Raw genomic sequence first — 17,321 nt, 5'->3', positions numbered from 1 at the left:
GCATGTAAATATTAGGAATATGGTATCTCAACATCGAACTTCAACTGATCCTTCGCCCGCTCTACTTATGTACTTAACTCCCTTATATGGCTTAATTGACTCCGGTATTCCTTTTCCTCCAACTATATTCAAAGAATCCACTTTCAATCCGCTAAGCAAAGCACCTCTAATAGTGAAATCCAACAGAACGCTCCTAGGCATCGACGCTATAACCTGTGCTGACGGTGGCGATTTCTTTTCCTTCTCCTTCTCTTTAGCTGGGGTAGTAGCCCCCGAGTTTACAATTAGCTTGGGAGTTCCCGCGTCGTAATTATTATCGTAGTTTGATAATTTTGCACCCGAAACTACTTCTTCGTCCGCCTCTTCTTCTTCGTAAGTGCTCTTCACGACTACTTCTGCTTTGAATGTATATGTTGCACCCGGAGTGATAGCGGCATTTGGAAGTCGCCAGCGGATTTGGTTTTTTTCGGTATCATGTATGAAATCGCCTTTCGATGCTCGTGTGTTTATTAATGTTCGGACTTGAGGCGGTAAGGGTATCTGAACAGCCACATCCTCCATGACTGGGTTATTACTGCTACCAGCTGAGCTACCGGGTCCTTGAAGGAATTGGGAAGGGATAGAAGTTCCGGCGCTTTGTGCGGCTATTCTTGCGAATGCGGAAGATCCGGTGTTTTGGGAGGAAGAAGAGGAGGTTGTTGAAGAAGCGTAAGGTGATGAATGGGGGATTATGACTTTTACTTCGAATTCAGTGGAGTTGAAGCCTTGTAGGGTTTTTGTGGTCACTGATAGAGGGAGGTGGAATGGTTGCGGTGCGGATATTGAGGGTGAGAAGTCTGGAAGCATGTTGACTTCGTAGGATGCTAATACGAATTTCCCGTCCGGAGGGACGAAGGATAGATGACCTGGTTGGGAGTTCCATTTGGAAAGTCGGACGCATGGGTGGAATACGGGAGCTTCTAAGGTAACGCCACCTCCACCTCTCGGTGTTGGAGTTCGTAATAGAAGGAGCATATCCGGTATTCCGGAGATTTTTGCAGTGAAGAGCATTGTTCCTGCGACTCTTGCTGATATCGGACGGCCTGATGGGGCGACTGTGCAGTGTAAGGTCTCGAGGAGGTCGAGGTACATTTCGTTTGAAGTATGTTTTACATTCGCACGACGCCATGGAATAGTAGATATTGTTGAAGGGTTTGAACGGAACGGGTCCAATGAGCCGGTTGGTAATGTGACGGTTGATAGTAGTTTCTTCATTATTGAAGGCGGTAGGACGACGTCTCTTAGACCGTTCGGTTCGGTGTTGAAGGGTAGGCCGTCGTCGCACATTTCCCCTAGGAGTTCGGCTACTACATCGTAGTTACCCTCGATTTTGGAGGGGATTAGAGGTGGGGTGAAGTAATCTTCCAGGACCTCTGCTATTCGATGAAGGAATTCGAGGATTAAGAGGGGCTCGACTTCTGAGGTTGCCGGAGATAGGAAAGTTAGGTTGTTGTGGATTATTGAGAAGAGGAGAGTTGGCGGGGAAAGGTTGGAGAGGTGAATTAAGGGGGGTCGGGGAGTGGGGTGGGAAAGGTAGGAGGTGATGTATTCTTGAGCTGAGGCGGTGGGACGATGTCGCCAGTTGTGCTGAAGAATGACGGCACTGTTTTGGGAGGGTTAGCATGTGGTCTGAATGGTAGATGATGAAGCTGTAGAGATGGGGCTACTTCTGACTATCGTATATATACAGGGCCTCGATGGCGCCGGCCATGATAATGATGTCGCAAGTGGTGATGGTTTGTGGTAGTGATGACGATAAATGATGAAGTCGCGGGGAGGGCGGTGATGTTGTAATGGGAAGGTGGGATGTGTGTTGGATGTTGTTTTCCAAGCTCGAGCTCAAGCTTGCATCTTCACCCCATCCAAATGCAATGTCGTCAACCACAAAGGAACCCGACCAGAACCAAGTCTCAGATGAGGAAAGACAGAGGCTGGCGAAGTATGACTGTCTTCCATGCCGTATCACCGGTAAGCCGTCGTATCTACAGTCGTTAGATGAGCGCTCTGAGTACTGATTAGCCACATACACAAGGGGCTGCCGCATTCACGGGTCTTGGGGGATACATGTTGGTGGCTGGCCGGCGTCAACTGGCCGCGGAACAGCACACACTGACAAGATGGCAATTACTAGCGAGGAGGGGTAGCATCCACGGTATTGGGATCGGGCTGATCGCGGCTGGGTTGTATCGACTGATAAACTAGCGGGATTCGTCACGGCTGCGTGCATTGACAATAGAACCCTTATTTTGGGAATCGACGGGGGTGTGTTCTTGACGCATTCACAATTGCACAATAGCGACACCAAAGAGTTCAAGGCAGATGGTCGGAAATATCGATCGATCGATCGAATTGAAAATCACTTCCATGTAAATAATATGTACATACAATCCAGAACAAATATGGAGTCTCAAGGATACTAGACAGCCTAGTCGTTTGGTGAATCGAAGGCTGTGGTAGCAATCGACGCCTCTTTCAACAATAGCCAATGGGCCTCGCGCTAGTTTATGAAGCAAGAGATATCGATATCAAACTGAGCAGAGATGATTATATGACAGGACGGTGGGTAAAAATAATCTCGGGCATCGATCTCGGGGAGACGTCTGGCTTCCAAAAACAGCGGACATCGGCTTGCTAAAAATGCAACAAAGGCTTGCAAATGATAACGACCAAAACAGACTCATTAAAAGCGACGAAAAAAGAGCAATAATGATGACGACGGCTGCTTGCCGGCTTTCGATATGTAAGTAGTGTTTTAAAGTCGTTCTTCCATTTCCATAACTTTTGTTTGGGATTTGTGGGCTTGGAAGATGTAGAAGGTTGATCGATGGATATTTCTTGCTGTAGTATATCTTTACTAGCTTCCCCCTCGAAAGGAGCCTTCAAGGCCTGATAACGGGGGGGTTTTCATCGGATAGGATACATATGTAAAAAATTCGCTTGCAATTTTAACTTCATTCTCAAAAATGCAGATGTCTTATGCTTTAGGTTTCCTTTGTGCACCAATGGTCGGTATCTCCGGTTGGCTGCGATCACGAATTCGGGGTGGTGGAGGGGGGAGGCCTTTCTTCGCGGCACTCTTGATGGCAGCGGTGTTGATGATATCGTCAGCCCATTGTTCCAGGTCGATTTTGAATTCCATCTTGATCAAAGGATGTTCCTATGGCGCGCAAGATTAGTTAGCCCAAGCTATATTCTTAGTAGTTCGGGAGCAAGTAGACATACCAAAAGCTCTGATGGGGAATTACGTGCATCTGGGTCCTTCGCCAAGCACTTGTCGCAGAAGTCCGAAAGCTCTGGAGGATACTTGTCCTCCGGAAGTTTCGGGGCTGGTTCATTGACAATGGCTTGGAGGAGGTCTAGAATACCCATGGGCCCGGATGATGCACGCCTATCGGAAGTCGGTCCACCACCCCCAAAATTGGGGAAAGTTCCAAGTGCAAGTTCCATCATAGTCAATCCAAAGGACCAAACGTCGCTCTTGACGGTGTATTTGCTTCCCTGTATACGCTCTGGCGACATGTATGTGGAAGTTCCAACGAATGTGTCCGCAATAGAGTTCACTAATTCGCCAGATACGCCAAAATCACAGAGCTTGATCTGTCCATTACCATTGACAAGTATGTTCGAAGGCTTGATGTCTCGGTGCATGATCTTGTGTACGTCGTATAGATAAACCAATCCTCGGAGAACCGAATCCGCGATTTCACGGAGATATGCTATTTCTATGGAACCCATCACGCTTGAAATATGATCTAGGGAACTAATCAGGGGTTTGTTAGCTATGGCGTGAATTCGGTGCAACGAGGAAAGGAGTAGCGTACCCAGCTTCCATAAATTCCATACACATAATGACATCTCCTTCATTGAGGAAGGCACCATAGAACGAGACAATATACGGCGAGTGGCATTCGTACATTATCTGTAGCTCGCGGACAATCTGTTTCCGGACGGCCGGCTTCGCCTCGATATGTATGACCTAACGACACGAAGAAGATAAAATAGGGTTAACAATAAGTCCATATCATCTCGACGAAAAATATAATGTATTAATCTGGCCTATGGTAATACCTTTCTCGCCATGACTAACTTTGTAGCCTTATGAATGACCTTGCTGACGGTACCACCATTTCCGGAACCTAATTCGTGCAGAACCTCCAAATCATCGGCACGTAACTCTAATCGATACTCGACTCCTATTTCGAGATCATTGAGTTTGTCGGCCAGGGTGTTTCTCTTGCGTTTTATTTCGACGGATCCATTGCTGTGAGAGATGCTGGACTCGGAGCTACCGCCGCCACCGCGACCTCCAATGGTTAAGCCCTTCTTGTTCTTCTTTGCCAACGTCCGCGGGGCAAACTGGTCGGCAGCCATGGTTGAGGATAAATATAAAGGAACGACTCGGAAGGAAGGTTTTATACCGGAAAACTAGAGGTCTGCCGGTAGTTGGAAGGTCGGAAGGGATGAAAGTGGACGAGGGGTAGCTGAGGAAATCCAACAAGTTTGGGGGGAAAGCTAAGCTCGGTGAATTTCCAAGGCCTGGCAGGTAACTGGAGAGGACCTCACGTGTGTTGCCGAAATCAAACGGAATCTGCAGCCGACAGGAATAGCTAGATAGTCCAAGAAGAGGAAGAACAATCGGGAGAAAAAGACTCCAGTGATTAATGTTTGATTATGATAGCGAAGAAGAGGGTGAGAGGAAAGAAGGAGAGGATAGATGAGGAGGATTCAAGGCGGGTTTTATTGCTTTTGTACCTGTTAGAGGGGAGGAAGAGGGTCGGAGAGAGTGAGAGGTGAGAGGTGGAGTCGAGGTAAGTATAATTAGCAGTATCAGCAACCACACTGGCTTGTCCCAGACCAGTTTCCAGTTTCCCAGGGATGTTTCAACCACCTCTTTCAGGGCACTCAGAACAAACAAGACTCTTTGTTTTGTGGGTAAATATTATATTCTATTCTATTTCAATATCAATTCCTATCTTTGCTGCCATGGCCATGCATGCACGTGGATTGATCGGGGTATTTCTGCCCGTTCTCCACTGGCGACCCTTGGTTGCGGTTGCAGATTGATTTCACCAGAGCCAAGAACAATGGGGAGTGGTAGGCGTTAGGTATAGCGATTGACAATGACAGCTCACATGACGGTTTCTGCTTGTATGTACGTATGCCTGTGTTTGTATGTATGTGGGCAAGTATGCTTCTCGGGGAGAATTAATTAATTCAGCGAACCAGGATCAGGCGAAAGCTGCCTAATTGCATTGTTTGCACCAGCTGGTCCATGTCATGCACTGCAGAAAAGAAGATGGCGGGATACCCGAGTATCTTCGTTTGTCCGTCCGTTCTTTCGTTCGTTCGTTCATTCCTTCATCGTCATTCTGATATGCTCCGCAGTATCTTGTATGCATTAGTATGCATTAGAGGCGTATGCACCGCTGCAAGACGGGCGAGCCGTAAGCCCAAAGATTGATAAGCTAGGTTTAATCGATAGCACTGCAACTTCATAGCTTTGGAGATGCCGAAGTCCCTCTTAGCATAACCCTTCGCCCAATATCAAAGAATGGCAAGTATTTTCGAAACGTCTTTTTGAGGACGGGAATCCCAGGTCGTCGGTGGGTCATCTGCCATCTGGGCGTGAATTCATTGCTTTCAAAACACCAAAGGTTTCCTGGAAAGTTTGGGGAGCACGCCACAAGCGCCGGGTTCTTACCTGTATCCACGTAAGCTGATGAGGGGGTAGTTGATTGATTAAGTGAGGCAGCCATGTTTCTTGAGGTTCTGGGATGCGGCATTGGCTTTCATCCTTTAATATCAGCCAGTGCGGCATGTCTTGGCTTACTAGTTGGTCGGGCACGATGCAGGCATAGGTGCTTTTTGCGGAAGAATAACCATTCATTCTTGAATTAGAGCACAGATCAGATGTCTTAATGCTCCGCCTACTATAGTTTCAAGCCTGGTGTATCGGTATCGGGGTATTGTGGTTAAAGAAAGATGCATATGAAGTTGCATTGTCGCACATTTGCATTCGATCAAGTAAGGATAACACGGATGAGGTTGTCGCGTTGTGGTGTTGTTAAAGTGGCTGGTTAGATGTGTGGCTAGTAAATTCCAAATGTGGCTTGAACTCGGTTAGACAGGCCTGCGAAACGCCTCTTGCTCGTCCTCAGGATCGAACAGCTTTCCTCCATCAACCCTCCTGCCCATCGCGCCGCTACTCCTTGCAATAACCTGCATCCCGACACTCTCTTTCATCGAGATCCGAATCCTTCGTATACTCCCCAATCGATAACCCCACCAATCACCTTTAATCGCGTCTCCACCCCCAAAATACATCCATCTGATCTTTCCACAACCCACCCAATATGAGTGGGTACTTTGATCGAGAGGCGGAGGACGAGTCGCAGGACGAGATTATGGACGAGGAAACCGGTGCCGTTCAGAAAAAGGAGAAACGCAGCAAGAAGCAGAAGAAATCTCGTGATAACGATGTCCATATGGATTCTAGCGAGGAGGAGAACACCGAGGACGAGGAAGAAGGTCTTGCAGAGGTTGGTAGTTTATTTTATTTCTTCTCCTCTTTCCATCTCTGATTGTATTCAATACACATCAAGCTCGGTACTCATACACGCGTTATAGGTTGGGAAAGGCTTTATTGTCAGTGACGACGACGAAGAGGAGGAAGAAAGTCAGAGCGAACCTGAAAACAGATCAAGGAGGAAGCGAAAGCGCAGAAGGTCGGCTCGTGAGGAAGAAGAAGATGATGAAATGGATGAGGAAGATCTTGATCTCATTGCCGAAAACATGGGTGAAGAAAGGCCGAGAGGCAACGTAAGTCAATACTCCAAATACAATAGCTTGATATAGCTTTAGCTAACCCGCCCGATTGTTAGAAGCTTAAAAGATTCAAACGTGGCAAAGCAGAAGAACGGCCGAGGAATGATGACCGCGATCTAGTCGATATATCGTCTGACGAAGGAGCCGGTGAATTCATCGAAGACTTAGGGGACGAAGATGATGGATTTATCGAAGATGATGATATGTCCGAGGATGATGTCGACGAGCGTAACCGTGCTAAAGACAGAGCCCGAGAACAAAAGAGAGCGGCTGCTACAGGGAAGGGCTTCCTCAATGCTGATTCGATAGAAAAAATGGAGGAAATATTCGGAGATGGACATGAATACGACTGGGCTATTGTGACGGCAGAAGAACTAGAGGAAGAGAAGAGAGAACAGGTCATGAATCTTGAGGATGTCTTTGAGCCTAGTGAACTCAAAGAGCGCATGCTTACAGACGAGGACAATGAGATTCGCTCAATCGATATCCCGGAACGATTCCAGCTGGCTCGAAAGCCATATGCACATATCGCAATCACGGACGAGGAGTATGCGGAAGAAGGAAACTGGATTGCATCTCTTATGTTCGCACAGAAGCGAAATTTGCAGCCACATCATCGACAGCCATTTTTCCGCGCTGTCAATCGCGTTCTCGATTTCATCGTAAAGGACAACATGGAAATCCCGTTCATTTACCAAAACCGAAAGGACTACATCATTCATAACGAGGGTCGTAGTGGTGGTGACCGTCTGTTGGGTCAGGATGAATTATGGACGGTCATGGAACTTGATCTTAAGTACCGGGCCTTTATCGACAAGAAGAATGCTGTTAAGCGAACCTATCAGTCCCTCAATATTCAAGATGAGACATATAGCGACAGGATCAATGATCTCGAGAACGTGGAAGAAATACAGGATTTGCAAGAGTACCTGCAATTCCGATACTCTGAAGAACTCAAAGATCTAGCGGCCATTCAATCGCAGGCCAATGGGGCGAACGGAGCACACAAAAAGCGACCAGGTGCCACACGCACTATCTTCGACAAGATCAGGAAGTCTCGGGTCTACAATTTAGTCAAGGCTTTCGGTATCTCTGCTGCCGAATTTGCACACAATGTCAGCTTGGACCAGAAGCGCAATTTTCCAGACGAGCCTGCGGAATTCCCTAATGAGTTGGCTGATACTTGTCTGGACGGTCGTGACTTCAAAACTAGTTCTGAGGCCCTGAAGGCCGCGAAAGCCATGCTTGCAGAGGAGTTTTTTATGAACCCCATCCTAAGGCGGGCTGTTCGCCAGAAACTATTCATCAATGGGCAGCTACATGTCAAGACAACCGATAAAGGCTTGAAGAAGATCGACGAACTACATCCCTATTATGTGAGTTTCACTCACGTGATCCTACGATTTCCTACGCTAACTTTTATAATAGGAATTCAAATATCTTAAAAACCAGTCAACTGGGGCTCTTTTAAGTCACCCTGCGCGATTCCTGAAAATGCTGGCTGCTGAGAGCGAAGGCTTGGTTACCCTCCAAATCGAGATGAGCACCAAAACCCGATTTCTCCGCCAGCTCTATGACCTCATCTCATCCGAAAATTATAGCGACCAAGCAGACACTTGGAACGAAGAAAGAAAGGATGTCGTTGACATGGCTATGGAGAAACTACTGAATCTGATGGCCAAGAACTACAAAGAGAATATCAAAACAGTTTGTGAGGATGAACTCGCCAAACAAGTTCGCAAGAACTACACGGAAAGACTTGACCAAGGTCATTTCCAAGTTAATCCGGCGGACCCCAATATTCTCCCTCCCCGTGTTCTTGCGTTGACTGCTGGTCAGGGTACCGATCTGAGAGATGGTGTTTTCGGTGTGTTTATGGATCAATACGGTAAAGTTCTAGAAACACTTAAGATGAACGGCGTGCGCGATACGGAGGAGGTCAAGAAGTTTGTTAAGCTTATCAACGACCGAAACCCTGCCGTTATCGCCCTCGGCGGATTTACCGTTGCGACATATACACTAGAATCAGCATTGAGGAAGATTATTGAAGAGGAAGACATTCGGCTTGACGACGAAGATCATGGTCAGCGCAATCTTTTGGATGTTATCTTCGTTCAGGATGAGGTCGCACGTCTTTACATGAACAGCGAGCGAGCAGCGGTTGACTTCCCGAGCCAGAGCTCTCTTGGCCGGTACTGCGCTGCTCTTGCTCGATATGTGCAGAACCCCTTGTTGGAGTACGCAGCTTGTGGTCAAGATGTTTTGTCTATTAGCTTCCACCCCGATCAACAGCTCTTACCTCGAGAGAAGCTCGAATCCAACTTGGAAAGCGCCATGGTAGATATGGTCAATCTCACCGGCGTAAACATCAATGAGGTGGTTAACAACCAATATTACGCGAACTTGCTACCGTACTTGTGCGGTCTCGGACCAAGAAAGGCGGGGCATATGCTCAAGATGATTGGGCAGAATGGTGGAAGTGTGCAGAGTCGTAGCCAGATGGTTGGTGACCCTGATCTTAATATCAAACCGCTGATGGGGCCTTGCGTTTGGACCAACTGCGCCAGTTTCACAATTATCGAATACGCCTATGAACTGAAGGCAGCCGATTCCGAGTACCTGGATAGTACCAGAGTTCACCCTCAAGATTACGAACTTGGTCGCAAGATGGCCGCCGATGCGCTCGAGCTCGATGAGGAAGACGTTAACGAAAGGACGAATAACGGCGATGACCCAGGAGCGGTCATAAGGCTGATGATTAGCAAGGATGAACAATACAAAGTTAACGAATTAATCCTTGAAGAATACGCCGATGAATTGGAGAGGAATTTCAACCAAAGGAAGAGAGCCACCCTAGAAACAATCAGGGCAGAACTTCAAGAGCCTTACGAGGAACTACGAAATCCATTCAGAAGGTTGTCCAGTGAGGAAATCTTTACTAAGCTTACAGGTGAAACTGTGGACTCCCTTGTGCCCGGTATGATCGTGCCAGTGAATATCCGAAGAGTCACCGACCGCTTCCTAGTTACAAAGCTCGACTGTGGAATTACTGGAAATGTCGCCTCCGAAGAGATGTCCGATAAGTTCGGCGTCTCGCCGCATAGTCTGTTTCACGTTTCGCAGACAGTCCAAGCCAAGATCAAAACCATTAATATCCGATCTTTCTATGCGGAGTTGACATTGAAGGAGTCAGAGCTTCGTATTCCCTTCCGTAAGAGCTACGAGCGCGAACAGGATGAGTGGGACGAGGATCAAGAAGAAAGGGATAGGGTTGCCCTTACTGTTAGGCAAGAGGAACAACATCGTGCTGCACGTGTTATCAAGCACCCACTATTCCGTGCATTCAATAGTAGGCAGGCGGAAGAGTATTTGGCCCAGCACTCTCGAGGCGATGTGGTTATCCGCCCATCATCGAAGGGGCAGGATCATATTGCTATCACGTGGAAAGTTGGTGACGGCATGTACCAGCATATCGATGTTCTTGAGCTTGACAAAGAAAATGAGTTCTCTATCGGCCGTACTTTGAAGGTTGGTGGGAAGTACACGTACAGCGATTTGGACGATTTGATCTTCAATCATATTAAACCGATGGCTAAGAAAGTCGGAGAGATCGAACGTCACGACAAGTTCAAGAAAACCCGGGAGGAGGCCGGTATGTAAACTTTCTTTCTGCTGAACGATTTCATGGAGGCTTTGCTAACGATAGAAATAGAGGCATGGTTGACAAACTACGCCGAGGCTTTCCCTGGCCGTACCGTTTACGTTTTCCATCCCGATCCTAAGAGACCAGGCCATTTTGACCTATGCTTCAAGACCGGGCAAAACAAGCCACCAAATTCTTGGAAGGTTACAGTAGTACCACAGGCGTTTTCTCTCGCAAACAACCTCTATGGTGACGTTAATGCTCTCTGCAACGTAAGCTTCTTAAACACCCAGCACCATCACAAATTCCACAACTTCTAACAAATGTGATATCGTTACAGGGATTCAAAATTCTATTCACGAATCAGCAACAACAGTACCAGGGACGTATGGAACAGCAGATGCGCCAACAGCGGTATGGTGGCCCTCCACCAATGAGGAGATAGGCTACGACGTTTTCAGGGGTTGGTAAGATATTTCTTGTAAATTAGTGCTGGGCTTGGGTCTATTTTCTTCTTCTTCTTCTCTATTCCAGCTCACGGCGTGCTTCATTATTCATATTTACGCTATCCACATTATGCTTTTTATTACCTTTTTTTCTTCTTTTTTTTTCCTGTGCATTTTCTCATTCCCTTCCGAAAAAAAGGTCCTTTTGATATATGAATCCGAAGTGATAAGTTCGTTGTTCCAATTGCACAGCGAATGTTTCTCCTTCTCTTTATCGTTATTTCCTTTACCGCGACAAGAAAATTGATATGATCATATGCATATACCTAAGTAGGTGGCTAGTACGAATTTATGGCTCTATACATCCCGTAGCAGGGCGCAAGTTGTTTACAGATTTCCGTATATCGATATCTCCTTGTGCATGTGCCTATACTATATATGTATTACCCCAAGTGGGCACAAAGCTAGCTGAACAATTCTAACATAAAAATAGAGAGAGTATACTAACTAGTAGATTGAGAGCAGCGGCCTCAATACGGGAAAGATACTATTAGTATGGTACATGTCGAAGATCTAGATGAAAACCCCGGCGTAGAGGTAGGATTATATTACCTAGCGTAGTTGATTCTATAACACCATTGATTAATGAGCTCGGATCTATAGGTAAGTATATAAACTTTTAATTATCATTATAATTTTTATATAAAACATTATTAATACTTTTGTTATTAAGCTCCTCGTTCTTTATATATACCTTCTAGATCAACCTTGAATCGAACCTCCATTAAGTATCGATATCCAAGATTCCAAAAGATATAACCAAAAGAACCTCCCATCGACATCCAAGAAAGAAATGTCAAACAGTCTATGTTGCGAAAAAAAAAAAAAGATTACCCTCCCATCGTCACCTAATTAAATATTAATATCTGATAATATTAATCAAAAGAAAATCAAAATAATATTAAATTGATATAACTTTTTCATTGAACTTTTCATCCGACCCTTCCAACTCATTCGATTTCTTTGACTTTTTCGAAAATGAAAAGATCTTTTTGATGAACTTCGTAAACTTTTGGAAGCGAGTGGGTTTCACAACTAGAAGGTTGTTTTCTTTGAGAACGCCTATAGTTTTCCCATCGTTATATTAGAATCTAAAGGATTTCAAAGTCTATTTGGTGTACATGGAGACAACTTACTGTGCGGGCGGTACTTGAAAACAAATGTCTCGAAGGGATGCCAGGTACCAAGTTGTACATGATACCACACACCAGGTTCAGTACCTCTGACTTCAGGTCCAAGTCTATTAATATAAACCAGTGATCGTTAGTCATAATTTATATCCATAGCAAGTACCTAGGTAATTTGAACATATTCAAGATAGTTTCACTTACGTAGTAACATTCTCCACCCCAGCTCCCAGCTTCAAAGCCCCAATATTATCCACAGCCTGACAAGGAACCCATTCCCCATCCCCATCGTCCCTCCCATCCACCTTTTTATTTTCATCAGGAGTCATCTTCCTACATTTCTTGATTTTATAAAAGTTGACCCTAATAGTCCCCACGGCCTTTTTCCCAACCATATAATCGATCAACTTTATATCCCCGGAGGCTTTAAAACAACCCATATATCCATTTTCACAATGTTGCGAATCATTGAATACGTAATCCCCAACACCGGGGGCGGAGTCTTTCACCGAAAGCTTTGAAAATTGGAAATGACGGTATGTGTATTTTCTAGTCCTTCTCGCCGAGATGGGGTACTTGACGGTACGGAAGTATCGTGAAGTCTCGACGTAGGTGTTTTGTTCTACTCCATCGATGATGATTTGGACGCAGTAGGATTTGAGATGTCTTGGAATTGAGAGTTTGATACGGTAGTAGGTCTCCGGGGAGGATTCGACGAATGCTTCGTTGGTCTTGAAGGTTATGGGTTTTGGATGGGTAGATGGAGAGGAACGTTGGGTTGACTTGGAGGGTAAGTAGATGGCAGTCTTTTTGTATTTGCTGCCTCTGGTGGGGGGGCCTTTGGTTTTGGAGCCGGGTGGGTCTGTACACTTCTCGAGCCAGACTTTGGCGGTGGATGACCTCAACATCTTTTTTTTATTCCTTTTTTTTTTAAATTTCTCTTTTTTTAAAGAAAGAAGAAAGAAAAAAACTGGCGACGATGGGGAACTTCGAGTTCTTTTTGAGGTCCTGGAGGGAGAGTTAATGACAAAAGACAAATATTGTGACGAAGTACCCTGTCAGATACATATAAAGATCTTATATATATACCCAAATATTTTCCACTCCAAAAATGGAAATTCTAGATATATCGATGATCCAGGAAGATCGACGGCATATACCGAACTTTACAACGTCTAAAAATAAATATTGCCAGAAGGAATATGATGATTAAAAAAAGAGGGTTATTTAGAATTAAGATGTCATGTTTTTCTTTTTAAAGGGGGGAGGAGGGGGACTGAAAACAGAGGGAGATGGAGGGGAGTGCTTTAATAGGCTACATCATTGTTGGGGGGAGGGGATATGAGAATGAATCTGGTAGATCAGTTACTACTGTTGGGGGAGATTTCGGTGGAGAGTCGGGCCGATGTCTGATATAATTGCGTGAACAACGACGCGTGGGATGTATAATTATGTAGTGCAGTGGCTGCTATTCTTTTGAATTTGTAGATGCTTTGGAGATATTAAGATAACGAGATGAAGTATTCATCTTTCTTTATTTCTTTCTTTTTCTGGATATGGATTTGACTATTAATATACTTCGAAGATCTTGGAGACCGGAGACAATTCTGTACGTCTGTTGTATTTTGTAGATTCGTGTGTTGGGGGTGATTAGAAGAATATGATATCTAAACATCTTAATCATAGCGCTGCTCGGAACATCGACGATCCTGATCGACAACGATTAAATTTGACATGCATGATTTTGCGACAAAAGAGCGAAGCACATTTTACACTGATCTAGATAGGTTCTGATCCAGGAATTTCATTCCAAAAAATCTATAGAATAAACCAGATCAGTTTCGAGAGACCCCTGGACGGGTTACTGTTATCACGATTTCAACAAAACATCGATGGGCTGTTATTTATCTCTGCGATGAACTAATATAATTCAGTACTGCGGGCCTATAGACATACGGGACTCGTAGAAGAAGGGAAAACCGACTCGATTCTTAACTTTATTAATACTTACTCTCCCCGCTAAACGACCTTCATCATTAATATTGTCGGAACTTAAAGCAGGAACTTTAGAATGATCGAGTAACATGTGATGATGGTAGAGCATTTCGACGTGCACGTGCAGCATATGCTAAAGGGGTGGACTAACTTCACTCTCCAGTTGTAAATATATAAAATATCTGAAAGTTCTGTCAGATCTATACACCCATGTGTCTGGAATTAACCACGATACTTAGCGACGATAGCATCTGTATAAAATACTCTAGAATTTTTACGCTTCCGAGTAGACGGCTGGCTTGTGTAAAAAGATAAATCGTATTCTCTATTATAAATATCGTACATTGATCCCTCGTAGTTTGGAAACCACAACCCTCGAACTTTCTTTTTTACAATTTCGCCGAAGCGACACTTCCTCCACTATTTTTACCATACAGTTAGCGGTTTATAATTTTTTTTCCTTGTGAGGAGGTAAACTTACTCTAATGTTATTGTGGCACCATTGACATAAGACCCCGCTCTACTACTCAAGAATAGAACGGTTCCGGCAACATCCTCTGGGGTTCCTATTCTGGATAGTGGAATTGAGGCTTCGATATCCTTTTGGAATTTCTTTAGTGTGGCAGCCATCATTTTCGATTGGAAAGGACCGCATGCAATGGTGTTGGAGCTGTTATCACAATATTGTTAGTACTGTAGTAGGTAAAAATTGTGGCTATATAGAAACGTACGTGATGTTTCGCTGGCCGAGGTGATGGGCTAGGACCTCGGACATATGGTGAAGAGCGGCTTTGCTAGCGGAGTAGGCACTGTTTTATCAATTATTAGTATTTAGCATATTTAATATAATGGTAATGTAAAATAATACTGACTATGTCTCCAGATTTGGTGTTCTGATACCGTCAACGCTTCCAATGTTGATGATACGAGCTGGGTTGAGTGGTTCGGCGGCGGCTTCGAGGAGTGGGGTGACTAATTGGGTAATGCTGAATACACGCTGTACATTCAAGGTCATGACTCGAACCCAGGCATTGTCGGGATAGCTATCGAATGTTTCGCCCCAATTGCTACCGCTGTTGTTGACGAGAATGTGAAGTTCTAATCACAATTGCGTTAGCTCGATTTGTCCAAATAATTTTTAGTTATTAGGGTTGCAAAAGGACTAACTTGTCTCCTTCTTCTTTAATTCGTCTGCAAGCTGTTGAACCGCTTCTAGTTTGTAAAAGTCGGCGGTGATGTAGTGTGCCGAACCACCACCAGGGATGGCATTTAGTTCTTCAACGGCTTGTTTGCAGGCTTTCTCGTCTCGGCTGGAAATGTAGACTTTGGCACCGTTGGCGACGAGGCCTTCTGAGATCATGCGGCCGATGCCTGGTTAGGGTGTCAGTACCTGCTTGCATTATTGGGACGGTATCGCGAGGTTCACCGTACCTTTGGCGCCACCGGTCACGAGAGCAACTTTGCCCTGTCGATGACATTACGTATTAGCACGTCTGGCCGGTAACAATATTGAGAGAAAGTTGCTAGCTGAGATGATACCTTAACATCAAATAGGCTCTTGTTATCCATTTTGATATGATATGATATGATGAGATGATAGGATATGTTGTGATAATAGGTTTCCAAAGCAGTTATTAATTATTGGATCAAAATCGGATTAAAATTAATATTCGGGAACCGCGACGCTCTTATAACAGACGACGGACGACAATGCTTATGGGGTAACGATACTGCCGGGTTTGGCGACGCTACCGCCCTGGCTATTTTAGACCGAGGTCCATTTTCAACCGGGGATACCCAACACACTTGTTACTAAATTCATGAAGCGATTCTAGACATCCAGTACCAAGTCGCTACGGATAATCCATTTAACACCCGCCAGGACCTCTTTTCCCTCGTGAAGCAGACATTCATCCCCGTGCCGATGCAGTAGCGCCATTCCTTTCTCCGGCTGGACTTCTATAATTTGCGGCTGCCCCGACGCCACTAGTTCTTTGAGTTCCTTCTTGGAAAGTGGGATGTAGGGCTCGTTTCGGTAGAAGGCTGTTTCACCGCCTACGACTCCGTCGGCCGGTCCGGTTAGGTAGAGGAGAAGGGTATAGATTGTGCGGTGTGGGGATGGAGGGGTGCCGAGGGTTAGGGTGTTTGAGTCGTCGACTTTTTTATATGTCTCTTACTTAGAATCGAATCTAGGTATAATTAGGGCATCTAAATTACTTACAGTGCTTATCAAAGAATTGACCTTGATTGGTCTACTTGTCAGTATAGAGATCTTGATACTCGAAGCTAAACTGGGGTATAGGTTAATAGGTTAATACCTTTTGTATATCGATATATCCTGATATTCGGATTCAACCCCCAAGCTTTGACCCCAGACTCCAATTCATCGGTATTCCAAAGTAACTCTCTACTTTCTTGATTCTCCAAAAGGTCTTTTAAACCAGTATCAAGCCATAACCTTTTCGCAAACGTTGGATCTTGTATTTGGAATCTATCATTTACTCGGACCGCCTCTCCACGCTTTGGTTTGCTCGGAGTGGTTGTCAATGGCAAGTTTGACAGAAATTGAATGTAAGTGTTACATAATGAAGATGGGAAGAAACGAGAAATGGTGAGTATTTGGTGGGAGAGGATCGTATCTAGTTGGAGCAATTCTGGTGGGAGGAGACCTTTGAACGGAGGCCATTGGGGAGGCTCTGGAGCAACATTGCTTGGACCGGGGTCTGTCTTTTGGGAAGCTTCCTTTTTGCCTTTCTTGGAAGCTGTAGATGCTGGTTTTGGCATTCTTTCAATCTTTTATTTTTATATTATTATATTTTTTTTTAAAAAAAAATAATCTTACGAATCGTGGTAGTATTCGTATGAAGCTGCGACTAATATCGAGATCCGTATTCGGTTTGAAGTTATCGCCAATATGCACTTATGGTTGCTCAGTTCAGATAAGAATAAGCTCTCTTCCTATACGGATCCAGGAGTTTATATCTTCCAAACAATATATATCTATTCAAAACCCAGTTAGTCTTCTTATTATGTAATCAGCAGTAGTTATCATGGATATCGAATAGTGTATACACATACCAGGGGGGTTATCAGCTGTGGAGGTTGTTGTGTCTCTGAAGGGGGAGAGCTAAGCTAAGCTTTTGTGTTAGTCTCATGCTCATCTCTCCGGCCAAGCCAAGTCCAACT

At 44.9% G+C, this 17,321-nt stretch overlaps 7 protein-coding genes across 7 annotated transcripts; 2 read left to right on the top strand and 5 right to left on the bottom strand.

Moving 5' to 3' along the window:
* Positions 1 to 27: 27 nt before the first annotated feature.
* AOL_s00075g108 (uncharacterized protein) lies at positions 28 to 1,750 on the bottom strand (the record flags this gene model as incomplete). The annotated part of the gene is made up of 2 exons (XM_011122419.1): positions 28 to 1,642; positions 1,728 to 1,750. The coding sequence occupies 2 exons, from the start codon at positions 1,748 to 1,750 to the stop codon at positions 28 to 30; spliced, it is 1,638 nt and encodes a 545-aa protein (XP_011120721.1).
* A 160-nt stretch (positions 1,751 to 1,910) lies between these two features.
* Positions 1,911 to 2,241, top strand: AOL_s00075g107 (uncharacterized protein; the record flags this gene model as incomplete). Its single annotated transcript, XM_011122418.1, has 2 exons — positions 1,911 to 2,007; positions 2,072 to 2,241. 2 exons carry the CDS (start codon positions 1,911 to 1,913, stop codon positions 2,239 to 2,241), a joined length of 267 nt encoding a protein of 88 aa, XP_011120720.1.
* Positions 2,242 to 3,013: 772 nt separating this feature from the next.
* On the bottom strand, positions 3,014 to 4,410 carry AOL_s00075g106 (uncharacterized protein; the record flags this gene model as incomplete). Its single annotated transcript, XM_011122417.1, has 4 exons — positions 3,014 to 3,196; positions 3,262 to 3,799; positions 3,861 to 4,015; positions 4,108 to 4,410. 4 exons carry the CDS (start codon positions 4,408 to 4,410, stop codon positions 3,014 to 3,016), a joined length of 1,179 nt encoding a protein of 392 aa, XP_011120719.1.
* A 1,982-nt stretch (positions 4,411 to 6,392) lies between these two features.
* AOL_s00075g105 (uncharacterized protein) lies at positions 6,393 to 10,952 on the top strand (the record flags this gene model as incomplete). Its single annotated transcript, XM_011122416.1, has 6 exons — positions 6,393 to 6,578; positions 6,667 to 6,858; positions 6,921 to 8,240; positions 8,293 to 10,516; positions 10,577 to 10,779; positions 10,848 to 10,952. 6 exons carry the CDS (start codon positions 6,393 to 6,395, stop codon positions 10,950 to 10,952), a joined length of 4,230 nt encoding a protein of 1,409 aa, XP_011120718.1.
* Positions 10,953 to 11,914: 962 nt separating this feature from the next.
* On the bottom strand, positions 11,915 to 13,048 carry AOL_s00075g104 (uncharacterized protein; the record flags this gene model as incomplete). Its single annotated transcript, XM_011122415.1, has 3 exons — positions 11,915 to 12,075; positions 12,150 to 12,253; positions 12,345 to 13,048. 3 exons carry the CDS (start codon positions 13,046 to 13,048, stop codon positions 11,915 to 11,917), a joined length of 969 nt encoding a protein of 322 aa, XP_011120717.1.
* Positions 13,049 to 14,524: 1,476 nt separating this feature from the next.
* On the bottom strand, positions 14,525 to 15,704 carry AOL_s00075g103 (uncharacterized protein; the record flags this gene model as incomplete). The annotated part of the gene is made up of 7 exons (XM_011122414.1): positions 14,525 to 14,555; positions 14,617 to 14,805; positions 14,867 to 14,944; positions 15,008 to 15,233; positions 15,303 to 15,506; positions 15,567 to 15,600; positions 15,675 to 15,704. The coding sequence occupies 7 exons, from the start codon at positions 15,702 to 15,704 to the stop codon at positions 14,525 to 14,527; spliced, it is 792 nt and encodes a 263-aa protein (XP_011120716.1).
* A 262-nt stretch (positions 15,705 to 15,966) lies between these two features.
* On the bottom strand, positions 15,967 to 16,919 carry AOL_s00075g102 (uncharacterized protein; the record flags this gene model as incomplete). Its single annotated transcript, XM_011122413.1, has 2 exons — positions 15,967 to 16,292; positions 16,454 to 16,919. 2 exons carry the CDS (start codon positions 16,917 to 16,919, stop codon positions 15,967 to 15,969), a joined length of 792 nt encoding a protein of 263 aa, XP_011120715.1.
* Positions 16,920 to 17,321: the final 402 nt, after the last annotated feature.

Source organism: Orbilia oligospora, assembly GCF_000225545.1.
Source record: "Orbilia oligospora ATCC 24927 unplaced genomic scaffold scaffold00075, whole genome shotgun sequence".
Taxonomy (NCBI): domain Eukaryota; kingdom Fungi; phylum Ascomycota; class Orbiliomycetes; order Orbiliales; family Orbiliaceae; genus Orbilia; species Orbilia oligospora.
Note: the sequence above shows the minus strand (reverse complement) of the source record. Positions and strands in the feature narration are given on the sequence as shown.